This window comes from Telmatherina bonti (genome assembly GCF_933228915.1).
Source record: "Telmatherina bonti genome assembly, chromosome: 24".
NCBI lineage: Eukaryota > Metazoa > Chordata > Actinopteri > Atheriniformes > Telmatherinidae > Telmatherina > Telmatherina bonti.
This window is the reverse complement of record NC_136633.1, coordinates 19259537-19279923: the sequence shown is the minus strand read 5'-3', so window position 1 is coordinate 19279923 and position 20387 is coordinate 19259537. Positions and strand designations below refer to the sequence as shown.

Here is a 20387-nt window from a genome sequence, read left to right as displayed (position 1 = left end):
ATCAGCAAACATTGAATTATTATACATCAAATGGATGTAATACCATATTCTGATCAAACTGATGATAAAGAAAAATGCACAGAACATTTACGGAAGCTTTTCATGATAAAAAAAAAAAAGCACCAGTTTGTCACACAGACGGAAGAGAGAAAACTTCTCGCTAAAATATGCAGAAATATCAGCACCGATCATTCATCTCCTTTAATGACTTATACATGGCTGCAGAACCTGATGAAGAGCCAGATGAAGGGCCCGATGAAGAGCTCGATTAAGAGTCTGATAAAAAGCTTTATGAAGAGCCTGATGAAAAGTGGGATGAAGAACCCGATGAGTCTGATGAAGAGCCTGAAAAAGAGCTTGATGAAGAGCTTGATGAGGATCCCACTGAGTTAGAACATGTAAGGATCATGTTTCCATATAAACTACCTACCAGACTCGTCAGTGTGTTTTCATCTCTGTTTTTAAGATGCAGCTGCTGCCTGGTGTGTTAGACACACGTGGACCTGGTGGACAAACATGTCTGAATGAGGTTCCAGAGCCAGTGGTGATCTTGGATCTCCAGAATCTGGGACCTACTTCCATGACAATGCTGCCTCCCTTCAGATCCGGGATCATGGCAGATCTGGTAGAAGGTGAACTCTCCTCTCTGAATAAGGAATGAGATTCTGCTTTGACTGGAGGCGATCGACCTTCTCAAGGTCTTATTAGAAACAGTAGATCTACATGAGGAGCATCCACAGTGATGAAGATGTTACATCAGTCTGAAGAGGGAGGTTAAAGAAAATGGTGATTTACCGGTCACTCTGTGGTCCAACCCTCATACCAGCTGCTGACCGAGATCATGAATGGGTGTCGTCCTTGGGGAGTCTGGGATCTCCCTCGCACATAATTCATGCTTTAGAGTGAACATACATAATGAGCCTTAACGGACAGGATGAGAAGATCAGTCCATGAAGAGATCAGAACAGAACCTCCAGATCATCCAGAGTAGGATGAGGTGGCTCAGGTATCTGATAGGATAATTCCTGGGGAGGTGTTCCAGGCACCTCCACCTGGGAGGAGGTCCAGGAGACACTGGAGGGACATTGTCTCTTTGCTGGTCTGAAAAAACCTCTAGAACTTCCAGGATGACATTCCCTGTGAAAAATAGTGGATTGATGGATGGATGGATGGACAAACAGATGGATTGATGACCAACTCAACCACACTGGTCAGCTGTGGAAATGATGGCTCAGACTGGTAACCAGCTTGAGCAGGACTAGACATTGCGGCTACCAGCTACTGAACCCCTGATGAGAAAAACTAATAACTTGTAAAACACTGGGTGCTCTTTTGGTCTTCCAGTTAGAGTTTAATCGTCCAGCGAGGAATTGAGAACGAGAGAGAAGAGGAGGAAAATTCTTCACACTCTCAGGAAAGGCAGTCAGAAAGGACAGCTGATGGCAGGAAAGTGACACAAGACTGAAAACATCCAGAAAAATCTGCAAATGATCCCTTTACGAAGAACGTAAACCCAAAGCAGAGAGGAGAAACCCTGAACCTGACCCAAAGAAAACCGCAGGACTTCATCTGCTTTCTGACTTGAAGCAACAACCAGTCACAACGTAACGCAATACTGGAAATGAAAAGACTGAGTGTGAACCAGTGTGTTTCTGATTATTGCAGATTTCTGCATTAATGCAGAACAGAGTGTCCCACAGCAAAACAACACGGCAGGGGGCGGGGGGATGTACACAATGAAAAGACCTGAGTCTAGCAGAGAAAAAAATCATGTTTCAGATCCAGAGAGAGAAGAGGGAGGAGATCTGGCTGCAAGAGGAGGAGGATGAAGTGGAGGGAGGGTACTGTATGGCATCCAGGCCACACCCACCTGCACAGCCTATAGATGTTGATGTTGCAGTGGCGCCCCTCTCCAAAGCGAGGACGTCCAACAGCTGAACAAGTCCTAAGACCGACTGACCGACTGCGGGGAGAGGCGCTTAGTGAAGTTGTCCAGCTCCTGGTCACTCCTCACCCTCACTTCCATCCTCATCCTCCTCGTCTCCTGGAAGCTGAAGCCTTGAGAGGTCATGGCGGGCATCGCGCTCCTCCTCAGATCCTTCCTGCTGCTGCTCGGAGGGATGATTCTCATCAGTGGCATCCCTGCTCAAAGGGTCCGAGGCAAGTGCAGCCGCTCATAGTGGGAATGCGGTGGGGATAATGGGAGGGCTGGAGATGCCATCATCAGGGGAACGCATGAAAACATGGTTACTGGGTAGATAGTCTAAATAAATAAAAGGAAAAATTAACTTGCACTTCAAGTTTAAACATATAAATCCATTTAATATCATAAAAATGGGAAATAAATGAAAAATTAACAAAGTAAGAAGTGAAAAACGCTGAAAAACTGCATTTAAAGGTGATTTAGTGAGGTGAGGGGGCAATGTCAGAGCAGATTAAAGTGAATAATGTTTAATTAAAAACTCAGCTGAAGCTGGATGAAAATAAAAAGGTTTATTTTTAATGAAAGCAAGGTGAACCCGTTCAGCCTGCACATGATGGTGCAGCTTCTGCAGCTTCGGCTGCTTCATGAAGCTTGCTGAGGTGTATTTCTGTCACAAGGCAGGTGTGCTGCTCATCCGGACGGGGCGGGGCTCGCCCATGATGTAACTGTGACTTTTCCACCTGGCTGAGCTTTCTAATGTTATGTAAGATGATGATATCCTCTTCGTAGACGGAGAAACTTTGAGACAGTGATCTGATGGGAAGGCTCAGGGAGGATTACCTCACCGGGCGAGAGACTGCCAAGAACAACAGAGAGAGAGAACTGTGTATGTTCTGACAGGCTCCATGTTTGGTTTTTCTTCCCTACATGAAAGTTAATGTCAGATGAAAGTAATGAGGCGCATTTAATAAGCGAGTTCAGGTAAAACTTCAGCTGCTTTGTCAGGATCAGACTGGAGAACCTTCAGCTCTGATGGACGAAACGGCCTCTGTCTGCCATGTTTAAGTCATCATCGTCCCTCCAATCAAGTCCATTTGAGAGGAAAACCAGCTGTTTAGCGTCTTTAATCTTATCTGTCTGAGCTTCTGTGTCCTGCTGCTCGGCCGGCTGTTATCTGAGCACGGCTGTGGTCGCTCTTACATGTGTTTCTCTACAGGCCTACCATAACATACATGTTTAGGAGGGAATACTGGTGCACGCGTGACAGCTTTATGGTGTTTTTCTTCATGTGGAGAAGTAATGAGTGGATGTAAAGCTTGTCCTGAGGGTTGATCGCAGGGTAAAATGAGGTGTTATCACCATAATTACTGGTTGCAGTTGGGATACAAGAAGTTTCAGTAGATGGGTTGCTGGGCCAATAGAGGGCGCTAGAGGCTGGTTTAGAGTCTAGACTTTTCTCTTGTTTTAACAAAAGTAGGATTAAACAGCTCCATGTTTTAAATGTCTCTGGACTCGTCTGGATGTTTGTTTGATTACCAAAAAACTTGGAAGCTCATTTTCTTTTAGAAAACAATTGTGCAAAGTATACATACACAAAGACATTGCTGGAGCTGAAAGGCAGGGGGCGCTGTTTATTTTTAATTTAGCAAAGTTAAACAGAAAACTTTGGCTGTCCTGTCGCTCATGTCAAACTTCAGTCCAAACCCAGAACTGGCTCTGGAACCATTAAAATGTATTTAACTAGGTTTGTTGTTGGTAATCTTGTGGCGCCAAAGCTGCTGTTTAATAAGTTTAATCTGGTTTCAAATGTTTGTGGTTTTCCAATTTGTTTTAGTTTATTTTCGTACATTTTTTCTGATGTTAAGTCTTAAACTTTTCAGCTGTTGTCCACTGGAAACTGTCCTGATGCTTTGGTCTATGTTTTTCCTTTTGATTCCACAAACAAACTAACAAGCATGAAAAATGTTCCACATTAGCATCTATGTAAGTCTTCCGACATTGAGTTCTTGGTTTCAGTGGGAGTGTTAGAGGTTTAGTGAGTTTAAGAGAGGATTTCAGTCTAAATAAAATCTGTTGCCGCTGACCAGCAGGGGCGTTCAGTTCAGCTTCAATGTCTTTGTGTATGTAGACTCATAAATCTGATTATTTTTGTCCTTTATACTTGTGCATGTGCAAAGAATTTTTTTTTTGTTGTTCATTGTAAGTATAAAAAACAAGATGCCGTACAGCAGCATGAAGTTGGAGTGTAAACAACATCAAGCTTTAACGTGTACTTTTTTTGCACTATTTTTCATGCTCATTAGCTCCCCACATTAGCACAACATTAGTACATTAGCCCACTTAGCTAATGCTGAGAGCAACAGTGACTGTTATTTAGAAAATGACAGGACATTTCAGGCTTTTGTCTCTTTGTGCGGATGAAAACGGATGTGCGACTGGAAAATGTGAACCAGGGTTGTCAAACATCACTTATAACTGCAAGTGGATGCATCATATAATGTTAATGCTAGTAATGAGTTACTAGCATTAGCCATGCTAGTAACTCATTAACTCATTCGTTAATGAGTTACTAGCATGGCTAATGCTAACACCATCTGCATCATGTTCAACAAACACTGGATTTTGTTTTAAAAACAGGAAGTCTGAGTCTTCCATCGCTACATAGGGATTTAATATAAACTTTCTGATCACTGCTAGCTCACAATGAGATTCATGTGAATACGTCATCAGACCAGCAGGAGGCGCTACAACAGTAACATCTTCCTTTTGTTTTTCATCGGTTTTTATATATTGCCTTAAGTACGAAGCAGGTTGGATCTTTTAAGGTTTTTACTTTTCTGCTGTTTGGTTTTCTGACAGCTGAGCTGTGATTTACCATGTTGGCTAAAATGTTTGTTAGTAAAACAGAATCCAGCTTCAGGCTGTAACTCTGAGCAGGTTTCCCTCTTCGCTGTGTTTAAATTCAGGGTTTATTTCTCCTCATAATGATAATAAACTCCAGAAAAGCAGCAGCAGCAGCAGCTCATTAGAGCAGAGATGGAGGAGACTGTGGTTTCCATCACTGGGTTTTACAGTTTGAGCCACTCTGACAGTGTTTTCTACTGTTTACACAAACACTTCCAGGCCCTGCTAGCTAAACGGTTTTTCCCATAAAAGGCTTCAGCAGAGAGGTGAGAGAGTGCAGACGTTTATCCCAACGAATGCAGCTGATTCCTGATGCAGGTGGATGTTCATACTAATGGTTTCCATGGAAACGACTGCATCCCTGCATACAAGAACTTTACAATGAGGAGCAGCAGTGCTGGAAGTCTATGGCTGGGTGCTCCTCTGGCTGTACAGATGCACGTCTAGCAGTGATGTGTTCAAGAATCTTTTATTGTCATTACGCCTAACGAAATTTTGTTCAGCAGCTTTTGGCTTAACGCACACATGAAAGCAGGACACTTCAGATACATAAATATACTAGTAGGTAAATATACTAGAATGAAAATAGAATAAACATAAAAAATAAAACTAGCAGTGCAAATCAAATCTTTAAAGTGTTGCTCATGAATGAGCCGACTTGAACAGACGATGTCAGAGAGATGAATCTCCTGCAGACAGAATGGTCTTTGATTGGCTCACCATGCAGCCAATCACATGCAAGGACAGACTGGGCTCATGCCGTTTAAGTGGAAAAAGGAACGAGGAAGTGTCGTAATGCAGATCCGGTTTCACGCTGAGAGAACTGTTGCAGCTGGATTTAAATACAAGTTTTTCTGGAAAAAGGGAATTTTTGCTTCATGTTTTATTTCTAGTTGCTTTCATCCCAAACTTCAGATTTTTCTTTGTTTCTGATTATTTCTGGTTCTGTTTGCTTTGGAGTACCTTGCAGTTTACAGTAGTTTGCAGTGTTTGGACGTAATTTTCAATTCTTTAAATCCTTCTTACGTGTATTTTCTTACAGTTCTTTGAACACTCTTCTGCGTTCTGACTTTGGTCTTTTTTTAAAACTTTTTTTATGCCTTTTTACCAACAGATGTCTGCTGTGTGTTTCTTGTAGCTCTGCTTGCTCTGGTTTCTGGGTCTTCTCTAGTTATTTTTTAAAAGCATGTTAAACAATGTGTTGAGTCTGATATTTTGTGTGAACTTTTGGGTCTTTGCTTCAGGTTTTGAAGGTTTATCCTGCACCAGGAATCCTTCATGCCGTGTTAGAAACATGACTCCACTCGTCCAGCTCCTCCAGCTGATCTGCAGTAAAACAAACATCCCAAAGCAAACCTGATGAACTGAGCACAATGAGGAAGCCAAAAGGAAGAAAAGTTAAACATTGTTGTAACAATCAGGCACGTGCTGTTCCTGCAGCTTGTAGGAAGTTTTAATGCCTGATTGGACCTGATGGCTTCACCGTGCAGTTAAACAGCTGAACAAATGCAAAACTACCTAAACAGCTCCGTCTGGTTCCGACTCCACTTCACCTGTTGATTCTGTGAGAGTCCAGCAGGTAGTTTCCTCTGCTGGCAGATTTTCTCGGCTTTAATGATAGATGTAGCGTTTCAAGCCTCTCCGCTTCCTTTGACTGCTTCTTCACACTCACAAGTGGAAACATGAGGAGCTGGTTTGGCTGATTAGATTGTTCTGCTTCCCACATGAAGAAGCAGGCAGACGTGTCGTCCTGGTGGTGGATCCAACAGAAAACCAGCAGCTTCTGAGCCTCCGTGATAAGGTCCAGAAAACAGTGGAAATGCTGAGAATGTGGGGTTTTAACCTGCGGCTGCTGCGTGTCTGTGCACCATCAGACTTCTGGTCCTGGAAAAATAAAAAGCTTTATAGTTCCTGAGAAAAGCCTGAAGGAGCGAAACATTTTGTGCTTGTTAAAGTTGTAAAAGTGGGCCGTGACGCAGGGTTTGAACCCTGCAGGGGGAGAGGTCAGCTTGCAGGCGCCAAACCTGCGGCAGCTCAGAGGGAATCATATAAACACGGTATGAACTCCTTATGAACAGACCACGTTTCGGTTCAAATCTGCCGTTTTATGTGTTGGGAAGTAAAATGTGTGCAAATTACTGACGGGGGAGTCCACAGCGAGCTGATTCTGACTCAGGAGTATGTCTGTGATGCAGCTTTACGGGTTTGTTTAAGGTGCGTTTCACAGCAGCTGTTCCGTTTCGAGTCCGAGTCGGTTTGTTCAGAAAGTCCATTTCGTTTGGGGGTAATGTGAACACGCAAACAAATTCTGATCTAGATCAAAGACGTGGACTCCATTCGTCTTCAAATGCAGGTATTACCCTTTTTCAAACTGACGGAAAACAGGAAACAGACTGCAAAACAAAGTGCATTGTGGGTAACCACAACCATACAGGCAGGTTGGGGGATATAGATGGCTCTGGGTGGGAGAAACAGCTCACGATCAGACCTGAAAAAATTTGGTTCTGACAGAAATCTGATAACCAGACCACCAGGATCTGATGCAGATCCCTAACATCTCGCCTCTGGTGGAGACTGAAACTGTTTTTTTAAAAGGTCCAGGATAAATCCAGTACCCAATCACACCGGATCTCGTGGACCATCCGGATGCTAATTCACCTCTAGGTAATAAAGGAGCCGCTGCCATCACCTGGTCATCAGCTGACCAATCAGAGCAGACTACAGGCTCTTTGGGAGAGACGGAAGCTGGATGTTTGTTTTGTACATCATTGCAGTTTGATCTAAATAAAGTTTAGTTGAAACAGTTGTATCAGTGGTTTGTGTTGGATTTGGTTCACTGCTGTAACAAGGCACCTCCATGCCAGAAACCAGCTTCTCTCAGAGATAATACCAATTCAGATGTTTAATATGTCGTGTTTGTTTAATCGTAAACACATCAACATGTTAACACATGAGCATGTTAACATGTTGACACGTCAACATGTTGAAGCATTAAGATGCTAATTTAGCAGATTAATCAGTAATGATGGTGTGATCACAACAAATTATTTGATAATTGTAGGTTTGATATTTTTTATGTTTGCCTAGTGATAAATTATTTTGCAGCCTCCACCCTGATGAGGCTCCTGACCCCCAGTGTGAGACCAGTTCTATATGTAAACAACATGTATAAGTTGGAATCAGTTCCAGTAAATGTATGGGTTTATAATCCTGGGTGGACACTGTGCTGGACGGACCTTTGTCCTCTCCCCTTGAGCGTGTTGCTTTGGGTTTGGGTAGTTTTATGATACGACTGAATGAACCAAGCAGACTTCGCTTCTGACCGCGGCGCTGCTGGTGTCGCGCGTCTCTGTCCCACCAGTCTGGTCTCAGGTTTTTCTCTCTGATTGTCCACTAGAGACGTCCCAACATGTGGAGGATCCAGAGACCACAGTGGAAAACTTCAATCTGCAGGTCAGCATTTCAGTTCTGCTGATGGTGGCGTCTGCATGGGCTTGTTGCTCACTGGCACTACGGCAGGAAAAAGGAAAGAATGGCTGAACAGATGGAATAAAAACATGGTTTATTCTCTATGATTAACTGTTATGACTGAGAAAAATCTTTCAATTTGTCTTTTTATCCAAATACATCAGACTTTAGTGTTTTGTCTTCTCTTCCAGCGGTTGATGGACTGGGTTAGCTGGGAACGCTGGTCAGATGTTTGTTGTCAGGACGCAACTCGCTGCTTATCATCATTTTCAGTTCTGGACAGAAATGTTTGTTGACTGAAATTTAACTTGAAGGCAAAAATTTGACAAATTTATTAACGTTGATGATAAATTTGAACAGAAAACAACTTTGAGTTTACAGCGGAAGTAAAACCAACATTTAAACATAGAAATACTCTTAATTTGAGTTTATTACATAGTTAAAACTTCTATATTTTCTCAATAAATTGAAGCATCAGGGCCACTATCCAAGACAAAACATCCAGATACATGAATTCATCTGCAGGAGGGTCCCAAAGGCCTTAGGCACTGGAACCAGGAGAACAAAATGTAAGAACCATCATGGGAGGAAAAGCTCCTGCATAGGATGAACCACCAACTGGCCGCTGAAGTGGCCGATACAAACAAGTCCTACCATTGGCTAGAGAGACTAAAAGACAGCACAGAGGTGCTAATCATGTAAGCACAAGAGTAGGCCCTGAGCACCAGGGCCATTCAGGCCCAGATCTACCACACTAGGCAGGACTCCAAGTACAGACTGTGCAAAGAAAGCCCTGAAACAATCTAGCACCTCACAGCAGGATGGAATATACTGGCAGGCAAAGAATACATGGAATGCCATAACAAAGTAGCCACATAGTGTATAAACATCTGAAGAATATGGACTGGAGACTCCAAAGTCCCAGTGAGAGACACCTCCCAAGTTGGTGGAGAATAAATGGGCAAAGATCCTGTAGGACTTCCACATTCAGACCAACAAGATGATTTGGTTGGTGGTGGCCAACCAGCCGGACATAGTGATCATGGATAAGCAGCAGAGGAAAGCCGAAGTGATCGATGTATCCATCCCCAGTGATGGAAATATCAGGAAAAAGAAGCATGAGAAACTGGAGAAGTACCAACGCCTTAAGGAAGAACTGGAGAAAGCCTGGAAACCCATAGTCATGGGAGCACAGGGAGCCGCGTCCTCCACACTGGAGAAGTGGCTCCAACAGATACCTGGTGAAACATCAGACATCTCCATCCAGAAGAGATCAGTCCTAGAAACAGCTAAGATACTGTTTAGGACCCTCAAGCTCCGTCCAAATTATTAATGTTATTAATATTATATATTATATTGAAGAATGAATTATTTTTTCATATTTTGTTATTTTAACTTTACTTTAACTTTCTGTTTGTTTCGTTGTCATGAAAAGTGTCATTTTACTAAAAACTAAAAAATCTGAACCTTTAAAGCTGCAGGAATCATATGTGACACAGTTTCCGAGATCTTTAGCATATTTTACAGTAAATCCAAGAGCCAGGAGATAATAAAACAGTAATTCTAACATATCACGCACTCATAATTGACAAATATACAAAAAAGATTTTTAAAATGATTTCTTACACTTAGAAAGTTTCACTATTTCAGGGTCAAAATTTAATCATAATGTAACATTTCAGTCTTTCTCTAATCCACCTCAGATCTCCTCTTACTATTGTCTTTATTTACATCATTTTAAGTTTTTCTTCTCTCCCTGCTTTTTTTCAGTTCGCCGTCAGAACATGAAGGTCCAGATCAACGCCACCGGCGACACCATCGTCATGAAGTTTGTACGTCCCAGCCCAGACGTAAAGTTGGAGGGTTACATCCTGGGTTACGGCAGAAGCATGTTCTCTAAACAGTTAATCCAGCTGCCTGAGAACGGACAACCCTACGAGGCCGAGATGGGTAAGCACCATGTTTACATTTATTCTTCAGTTACATTTTAAGTTTTATTTTGATATCACTATTTTTCATAAGTTTAGGGACGCATCTTTATTGGATTTCATAGCAATATGTCCCAATACTTATGATTATGATGTCATTAATCATAAGTTTTAGGGAAATCAACCAGCTTTCTTTCTCCTTTCTACACCTTCCTCATCCTCATGCCTTCACATTTGACCTTCAGGCATAAAGTACATCTGTTTGACATCTTTGATGAAATGACTTGTGTGACTCGTGGGAAACGAGTGTCTGCAGCAACGGCAGGTGCTGCTGATACTTTTTATGAAGCGCGGCCAAGAATTTTCATCCCCTCACACCAAGCAAACAGAAAGTCGTGATAGTGAGACAGGACTCATCAGCCCGCTGAAAGCTGTCCATCTTCAATTGTTCTGCTTCGAGTCGAACATTCAGGAGGACGTTTTTAATCTGAAAAATGTTAAACTTTGCTTTTTACAAAAGCTGAGACTTTGTGTAAAATGTTTTATTTCCAGCAGAACATTAACTACAAACTAGATGCTGAAACTGAGACACGTTATCATTTTTATGTGACCTGATTTTAAGTCTGATGCAGGATGTGGTTCAGCATGGTCCTGCTGAAATCTGCAAGGTCTTCCCTGAAAGGATGGGAAGACCTTGCAGATTTCTGGATGGGAGCAGATGTTACTTTTTAGCATTGATGGAGCTTCACAGATTTGGAAGCTGCCCACACCATTGGCACTAATGCAACCCCTTCCCATCAGAGATGCACGCAGATAACAAGCTGGATGCTCCCTCTCCTTTTTAGTCTGCTCTATGAAATCATAAAATCACCTCCACCTGTCATCTCAGGCTACTTCCCAGATACTATTTGGAGATTAATGTTAGGAAACTTCTGCTACCGTAGAATTATTGTTAAAATAAAACCAAGTTTTAACCCTTTAAAGCTTTCTGACCCACAGAAAAAATGATAAGAAAAGTAATTTAAAATAAAAATTTAAAAAAAATCTTTATTTGGTCAGTAACAAAAACTAACAAATTTGTGGGGGATATTTCTCATTTATTTTTACCATCAGCCTCGTCCCCTGCGCACAAAGATTCTTCCTGATTCTATGGATCTTTTAATATAATCCACTGTAGATCTTTAACATCTTTACAGTTTTATGTTTTTATGAAAATTTTCCAGAACTTTTAGATCCAGTTTGTCTCAGACTGGTGAAGCTCTGTCCATCTTTCCTTCTGAGAGACTCTGCTTCTCTGAAATGCTCCTTTTCTACCCGTCATGTCACTGACCTGCTGATATTTAACATGATTAGCGGTGAAATGATCTTCCAGATGTTACTTTTCCAGCCTTTTTCTGCTCCTGCTTCAACATTTAGGATTAAATGTCTCAGTTTCCTCATCTGACACAATGTTTATCTTCTACTGGGAATAAAATATGTCCAAATGAGTTTTATAAATCATGATCTTTTTATTTACATTCTACCGTCCTGACTTTTTGTTCATTAAAACGCTCTTGTATTTAATTGGATGTTTTACTAAAAGCAGAGATATCAGTCTGCATGATGTTTAAAATCCACCAGATGAAGTTTGTTCGTCATCAGCATCAGACGGAGGGAAAATAGCAGGATATGTGATGTTTGTCATTTTTCTGTAAAACAAGCCAAGTTCAAGTGCTGCTGGGAAATTTAGCCTCTCAGTTTCCTCTCTGAGGATGAATGAAAGGGAGGGAAAAGAATAAACAGTTGCTTTTCAGGAGGAGAGATGTCTAATTTAATTGTCTCCGTCCTGAGGTCACCTGTCAGTCTGGCGGCGCTGTGGTGTCGGAGCAGGTCTTAAACACATCATGTGGTGTTTACCTTCGTGGTTTAAAGCCCTCAGTGGAGGATCATCCATCAGCAGCCCCGCCGCAGTGTTGACTCTTTAAATCTTTGAGCCACATGAGACAGAAATGTGGCTTCAGGAAGATTCTGGGATATTTCAGTTTCCTCTGAAGGGAAATGGCTGCAATGAAAGGAGATGTTAGAGTTAAACCACACCGGCCTGCAGCTCAGCCTGAGCCGTCAGATGATGATCACAAGTGCATGATGGTGTCTGTAAACTGTGAGGACCCCTGTCCTTCTGCCTGATCACAAATAAAATGGTGATGTGATGAATGTGAAGCTGCAGCTGCTGCAGCAACCCGACTTTTACAGAGGCTTCAGGGAGGATTAATGGCTGACAGTGGGCAGTGAATGCAGCCGGAGGGGTTCACAGCTCCCACATTCAGTTTATTTGTGTTTTATTAAAGTCCCACACTGGTCAGAGTGTTGTATGAGCTCTCAGTGGTGCAGCTGCTCCGGTGTTTCACATGGTCACTGAACGCAGCACAGACATGGTGGAGGTTGTGTTAGTTGGGAATGTTGGCAGGTCTAGAGACCTGGGTCTGGTTTTAGAAACCAGAGGTGTGGTCCAGGTTCCACTGTTCAGATTCAGACGCAGCAATCTGATCTTCATCCTGGTCCTGGAGCTCTGACTCTGCTGTTTACCACCTTTAGGAGGTATTTTCTTCCTCTTCCTCAGGACACGCGTGTATGCGACTTAATAACATGCAGACACAACGTAAAACCGTCATTATCCCACTTTATTAACACGTGACATGATCTGATGGCTTCACTCCCATCTGTTTAATAACACAGTCACCGCTTGCTTCCTGCCAGTAAACCCAGACTGTAGAATGAAATGCACTTTCCAGTTCCTCCATCTTATCCATAACTTCCTCAGACTGGAAGATGAACGGCTCATTAACGGACTTGAGCAGAACTCAACAAGTTGTTGGAGAAGCATTTTGCTGGAATCAGGGGTTGCAGCAGGGAAACATCAAAAACCTGCAGGACACCGGCCCTTGAGGACTGTGATGGTCTAACATGTCTCTAGTCTCCAGCAGAGCTCGGAACCTCCTCCTTACAGTTTCTCCTCTGGACCCGTTTTAGGTGTTTTGGATGCTTTAGATGTTTCCCTGCTCCAACATCTGACTCTAATAAACGTTAACCAGTCTTTATTTCATCCTGGTGGGTTAAAGTAGGAAATCTGGATTAGGAACAACTATGAGAAAAATATCATTTTATTAGATCTGATTTTATTTTTATTGCTTTGCAAACCACAGGCCTGAACATTTGTGGTATTTTCTGATGTGGAAACGTTTCTACGGGTTGTAACTCCATCATGCTGCCTGTGGGGGCGGAGCCTAACTAATTCAGGCGATGAGTTGTACGTAAAGGTACGAAAAATGACAAATATGGCTGTTTAAGTCTGAAGAATTATTGTCTCTGGACTGGTATGGAATTATTAGCGGTTTTGGGAAGACGCTGAGAGGTTTTTGAACCCTGTGTGGAGGAGTTTGCATGTTTTTGTGTGAAATTTCCTTCATTTGTTGTTTGTTTTACAACCAAAAGCAAAACCAAATGCAGGAAGGAATGGGTGACATGAGAGTTTCAGGCCAGAGAAGAGAAGCAGACGTTTGACTTGGATGCAAATCAGATGGTTTCCATGTTCGAATGTTTAAACTGTTATCGTCTTGTTTCAGCAGAGAAAGTTCCTCTCTAATTGCTTACATCTGTGTGTCTGCTGTCTGTCCATGTGCTGCTGGTGGAAATGGGGAAGGTGGGAGATGGGGGTGGCTATAGCTTCCTGCCATTACATCATCATCATCATCACGGCTACATGTTTCCAGCATTCCTCACATGTTTCTACCTCTCACATGTTCATGTCACCGCTGCAGAGAATCGCCATCATGTCTTCTGGTTTCATCTTGTGTCGCGTGTCGGTGGAAACACGGATATGATGAAGATGTTTGCATCATGTTAGAGGTGGAAAACTTGTCCGAACAAGGGGCCGCACTATTTTCATGCCTGACTGCATTTCTCTTAATCCTTTTTGGACCTCGACAGCAGACTAAACACTTACCTCAGTCTGTTTTTGGTTTCAGATGCAGAACCCAAGTACCTGGTGGCGGTCCAGCCCATCCCAGCCAACGATGTGAAGAAACACTGCACAGGTACGTTGGTCCTTCCCTTTAAGCCACCGTGAGGTCTAGCAGGAAGTCTCAACCTACCTCCACGTGTCCTCACAGGTAAGGTGAACCTGGAGAAGCCGCTGCACCTGGTGATCGGTTCTGTCAGCCCAACGGCGGTGCTGCTGTCCTGGGGAAACCACCTGAAGATGCCGTATGAAGGGAACATCATGAATGAGTGTCTGGAGGACGGGTGAGAGAGCCTTGCATATGTCACACAGTCACCTTCAGACACACTCTGAGTCAGTCCAATCAGGATTATCAGGGATCTGAAACAGAGCTCCTCCTGCCTCTGTTTTCCTTCCCCGCCAGACGAGCTGGAGAAGTAATCGGAAAGCTTGACCCAGCCGTCGACTCCGGGCGTCTTGCTAAAAGCTAACGTCAGCTCCTTCTGCAGTGTTTGGCTGCTCCCTCGGCTTCTTTTGGAGTTCTGCTCTAAAAAACACAACTTGAGGGAGAGAAAGCAGAGATTTTTGGCGTGGCGGCCAGAATTAACATCGTCTAATGGGAGGCGTTGTTTCCACGGTGAGGTCATGGCGGTTGCAGACAGCCAGAGAAAAACCACACGTCCAGGAGACGCTGGCGTTGGATGTGTTTGTCGAATCTCGGCGTCTTGTTAACCCAACACCTTCGGAGTTGTAGTCAGTGAAATTTCAAGGGATGCGGACTTGAACCACAGAACATTTAGCAGCTTCATCATGTAGGAATGTGGCTCAGATTTGAAAGTTTACTTTACATCTTTCTGTAAAACCTCACAAGAAGCTCAAACACAAACGTTTTACTAGTGTTAAATCATATCATACAGACTGTAGATGTCCTTTCCATCCCGTAGCGAGTTCCCATCAGCTCTGCAGCTGAGAGGAGATTAAGGCTAAGTCTCAATTCTATCTTTTACCCCTTCCCCTAGCCCTAGCCCTCGCCCTATCCCTCGGCCCCCCTGTGGAGGGGTAAGTGTCAAGTGGTGAAAATGTTCCCCTAAGAAATGGGACACCACTACACCGTGACGACGTCATCAAGCTGCAGCACTCTAGCTGGTACGCAAACAGAGGCGACGAGTGATTAAGTTTGGTATTTTTCCTCTACAACAACATGCTGCATTAAAAGGTTTGACCACATGGGGAACTTTTTAATCTCCTGATATTCTAATTCTTAGAAAGCAGCTTAAACAGAAATGATCCAAATCAGAAACCACTTTGATTCTGTTTGTTTCAGTGCTGTTTAAACCAATTCTCTTGGTAAACACATCAGTTTTAAAATAAAGCTTATCTGGCTTAATTTCACTGGAAGATGTTGTCAACACATGTGTCTCATTTTTAAAACCATCAGTCTCTTTATTGACGATCAGGAATCTCCTTTGAAACATGATTTCATCTCAACGTAAAACTCCCAGAGATCCTGGATAGAGCCTTGAGGCACACCTTATGTAATTCCTTGCTGGATTAGTGAAACTGAACATCTCTCTGCTGTCAGGTCAACATCAGCACTAAGCATTGATAATGTCACAACTTCCGTTAACCTGGAAGAATGACTGGACAGTAAATTGTTCTGTCAGAAATCTTCATTCTCCCTCTGAAATTACTGTAAAAGAAAAACAAAACACTCAAAAGTAATGAAACCTTAGAGGATCTTTTTAGATTACAGTTTTCATTCATTCTCTATATTGCTTAATACAATTAAGTATCACGGGGAAGCTGGAGCCAATCCCAGCATCATTGGGCGAGAGGCAAGTACACCCTGGTAAGGTTGCCAGGCCATCGCAGACAGTATCATAATGGTAAACACAAATGTAAAAGGTCGAAAGAAGAAGCCCTGAAAAACCCTAAAAACAATTTGTGCTGTGTCTGGTTGGCTCCGTGGATTTATTTCTCCACCTTCCCGCTGGTAAAACCATGTTATCCATCATCCTTACAGGTTTTACACCATCCGCTACAGGGAGAGGAACAGGAATTGGATATATCAGACCTGCCCGACTAGCGACACTGTAATCGATAACCTGAAGCCCAACACCCCGTACGAGTTCGGTGTCCGCTCCAACAAGGACGACCGCAGTGGCATGTGGAGCAAACCTGTTATCCACAACACCAAATTGGGCAGTAAGAGCCTCTTATGTCCTCTTCCACTGCTGAGAATATCACGTTAAACATTAAACTGAATTTTGTTGTCAATACAAAAACATTAACAAAACTACAAATGACCTGATCTGATGTCCATCCGTTCTCGACTTCACAGATAAAAATGGTCAGAAAACGTACAGGAATCCTCACATAAATTCGATGGTACGTATGAATATCAACAGCTGTTGTGTTTACCTTGTTATATTTCTAACATCTCATGGAACTGCTGCTAATGCTGTAGGCAGTGCTTCTGCGGTTAGTGATTGGCTCTATTTAGTTATTTTGGCTTTTGACTCCTTTAAGGTTCATTTATGTTCCATTAGATAGGTAAACATGAACTTTTGTTTCAAATGTCCTCGTACTGTCATGCATCTTTTATGCTGCAATGGTTGTTAGGTCAGGTCATCCAGTAGTGGGCAGTGCTGAGTTCAGTTTACTTCCACATTTTGACACTACTTGGTAGCAGTAACATACTGCTAAAGTTCTTTACAACCATCCAAAAACAACAGAAGAAGAATAAAACCACAAAGTTCTTTGTTGTACTTAATTCTGCATTGTTTTCTTCTTCTGATGTGTTGTATTTGATGGTTTCTCCATTGGCTTCTTCCTGTTCCTTTTCTTCTTCTCTGGTTTGGTCCTTTCGGTGGTTGTGTGTCAGCTATACAACTCAACACTGCCCCCATGATTTCAGATAATATTCCTCTATTCCCTGCTTAGTGTGACTGATAGCTAAGCCCCTTCAAAACAGACCAACCGATGCAGCAATTGGATGCACTTGTGCTTAAATCTAGCTTCCCATCACTATGTCGCTATGTACTTGTACCACTACTGTCCCTGTCTCTGAGTCTGTCTCCCTTCCTGTTTTCACATAATGACTTAATTAAAGTATTTCCTCTCCTGTGACTGGAGGTATGAGGTACTAATCATAATAAAGTCCCGCTCTTCTTCAGATTCTTATGAACTGAGTCAAACCTATTTGTTGAAAAGAATCAGCTCTTAAAGCCTGAGTGGTATCCTGTAGGTACTGGATGGTTTCCTGCTGCAACACACCCAAATCAAATAAAATGAATCAAACCAAGGAAAAGAGGTCATGATGCAGACTCAGTCTAGTCCTAAGCTTGTAGTATTTCTGAACTGGTTGGAATGGTGGAAACCTTTTAACTGTCCACTGATAACTAGTCTGCAGGACACGCCATCCATGATTTCCGCAGAGCATTCCACATCTTCATCAGGGACATTTTAAATGAGCTTTGGTCCAGAGAAGATGGCAGTATTTCTGGATCCTGTTCAGTTATGATGGAGCTTTAACCTGCAGGGGTGGATTTCAGGGAGAATTGTGTTTACTGGCAGAAATTTCTGGAAGTCTTCCTGTAGACGATGGAAGATTCAGTCTTCAGTTTCACGTGAACCTTGTTCTGAAACTGATTCCGTTTGTATACTACACGTCAGCTTGCCCAGCTTTATTTCTGAGGGACTCTGCAACTAAGGTGCTCTATTTATGTCCAACTATTTTCCTGACATTATGACAAGTAACCTGATTAGCTGCAGCACGTTCCTCCAGGTGCTCCTTTACTTTTCCAAACTTTGTTTTCCATCTGAATCTTCTGGGACATGTTGCTGCCATCAGCATATTTTCCACAAAACAGAAATTTCTTGGTTTAACCATCTAATTTTAAATAAAATGTTGGGTTATGGGATTTGAATTGTACTTTTAATCTGACATCCTGCTTTGATTTTATTTATTTTCATGCTTTTCTGTTTTTTTGTTTGTTTTTCAGAAACCTACAGCATTCTTCCCTCCTCGCCCTGGTGAGATTTGTGATGTTTTTTGTTGTCACTGTAAAGAATTTGACAGAATAAAAATTAAGCAGAAAGTCTTTATCGGTGTTACTTTGCTCTGAAAACTGCCTTAACTGACTTTAGCCCACAAAGCAGCACATTTCCATCAGTCTTACAAAGGGAAAACGCTTTTGTGATTCAGACAGCTGTCATTGCTGAGTAAGAAGTGTTGACTTGTTTGCAGCTCTGCACAATGGCACGAGGACCAGAATCTCAACAGTGCTGAATAACCCTGGTTTCTCCGGATCACCGCGCACCTCCTTTGGTGATTATTTCTCCTTTGTTCCAAAATTTCTTCCCTTTTCCTCCCAGGGTTGCAGATGTTGTGTTGTACCTCAGAAACTTCCCAGCTCGGTTTGACTTATTTAAAGCAGCCTCCAACATGAACATGATTCATGTAATCCAACATGTTTCGGCCCTATACCTGCTCCATCGTATTTCTTCTTATTTCTTTTCGGGATTGGGAGCATTGGTGCTCCAACGATCCAAATGACCCTCTGTGTGCCAGTTTAGGAAAAGGAGACCATACCACTACAAAAAGAAGAGGGTTATTTTCTCTCTCTAAAATGAGGAAACTTCACCAGTCCAACCTGAGCTGTGGTTGCTTCTTTGGAACAGATCTAGTATTTTTTTCCACTCCTTCATACTTCTTCTTATAAAGGCAGTGTACTGTTTCCCACAGTGTCCCCCAACAGCCAGCAGGAAACTATCCCTCTGCCCGGCTCTGCCAAGCCCAAACTTCCCCACGGCTCGTTCGGTAACCAGACAGATGCTTGTTTATACTTTAACCATCAGCTTTATTCATCCATTCATTCAGGGGGCGGGGCCTGGGGCGTGCAGCTGCTGCAGCTGCTGTGATTGGTTGCATGTTAGCATGCACTGAGCCCAGTCAGAAAGTCTATGTTTGGATTTGACATCACCGGAGGTCACCAGTAAGTTGATGTGGTTCTGCTTGGCTCAACAGCAGCCATGGCTGGTTATTCAAGGTCATGTGACCACCATGATGCTTCAGCCTCCATCAGCCACCATTCTTCTTTTTCGTCTTCTTCTTTGATTCCACAGTTACTCTTTTCTTCTGTCTGTTCTGTCTTTCCACAACTTTGTTTCTGTTCTTGTCCTACAGACAAGAAAAGTCTGACAAACCTCATTGGAAATTAAAACATCATGACCACAGTTTCTCCAGACTTTGGAGTTGTGGGAATTTTTGGTGATGGTTATAACACTGTGTATGCTAGAAAGTCATCTCAATACAAGAATTTCTAATCTAACACCCAACGTATGCAAAACACTTGACACCATTAGACAGGTTAGGAACACAGCACATCAAGTCATTAAATCAGCATTTGTTGAATTATTTCTTTGTTGCAGCAAAGTTTCTTGGTAATTAATCTTATTCTGTTGGAAAGTCTTTTCTTTTCTCTTTTAAATTGAGCCATATTTGGAAGGAAAATGCATTTGTTAGATGAGCAGCAGTCCTGAGTGTGTGGGCTGTGCTCATGAATAACATGTCAAAACAAATTTAACACTAAGCAGCTTCTTCTGCTGTTCTGAGTATTTAGTTCCCCAGTTGATACTAATCAGTTGCCTGGCTGGCAGCTCTTGTGATCACAGGCTCTGCTCCAAGCATGTCAGGTTTGAACGATCTGTCATGTAGCATTGAACCTGGTTTGAGCCCTGGATACCATCTCTAAACTGAAGTTTTATATAACGGGAGATCTCAAGGACATGTTGCAAAATAAGTGTGCAAAGAAGACGACACCTTTATCTCCCTGTCAGCACTTAGGAGTCACAGACAGTTTTCTACAGACTAGCAAGGCTTACAGAACAATATGGGCTGTGGGTGTCTCCTCGGACAATGCAGAACAGATGGCACACAGCCAGTGTCTGGTCTCATAGGGCTGCCAAAAAACTTGTATGACTGCCCTCACCATCAGGCCTGTTCACGCTTGTGTAAGCAACGTAAACTAGAAGCTGAAAATGTGTAGGAACTAGTTCTATTCAGCGAGGAGGCCAGATTTTGCATAAAGGAATGTGAGAAGACCCTATGTTTACTATTGAACCAATGGGATAACAGCCTTTGGTTAAGGCAGTGTGATGGTGCCAATATACGTTCAGTGTGTCC

At 42.6% G+C, this 20387-nt stretch overlaps 1 protein-coding gene across 4 annotated transcripts in view; it reads left to right on the top strand.

The window, feature by feature from the left end:
• Window positions 1-1934: 1934 nt before the first annotated feature.
• Window positions 1935-20387, top strand: part of abi3bpb (ABI family, member 3 (NESH) binding protein b) — a 31220-nt gene continuing 12767 nt past the window's right edge. For 2 of the 4 annotated variants that reach the window (XM_079263742.1, XM_079263741.1), the window contains exons 1-9: window positions 1935-2160; window positions 10067-10246; window positions 14229-14297; window positions 14373-14505; window positions 16224-16405; window positions 16542-16588; window positions 18205-18235; window positions 18450-18530; window positions 18948-19022. In XM_079263742.1, coding sequence (XP_079119868.1) covers window positions 2070-2160; window positions 10067-10246; window positions 14229-14297; window positions 14373-14505; window positions 16224-16405; window positions 16542-16588; window positions 18205-18235; window positions 18450-18530; window positions 18948-19022 — 889 coding nt within the window. In that variant the 5' untranslated portion in view covers window positions 1935-2069. The remainder of the gene's footprint in view (window positions 2161-10066; window positions 10247-14228; window positions 14298-14372; window positions 14506-16223; window positions 16406-16541; window positions 16589-18204; window positions 18236-18449; window positions 18531-18947; window positions 19023-20387) is intronic. The other 2 variants (XM_079263743.1, XM_079263744.1) reach the window with 2 other exon arrangements.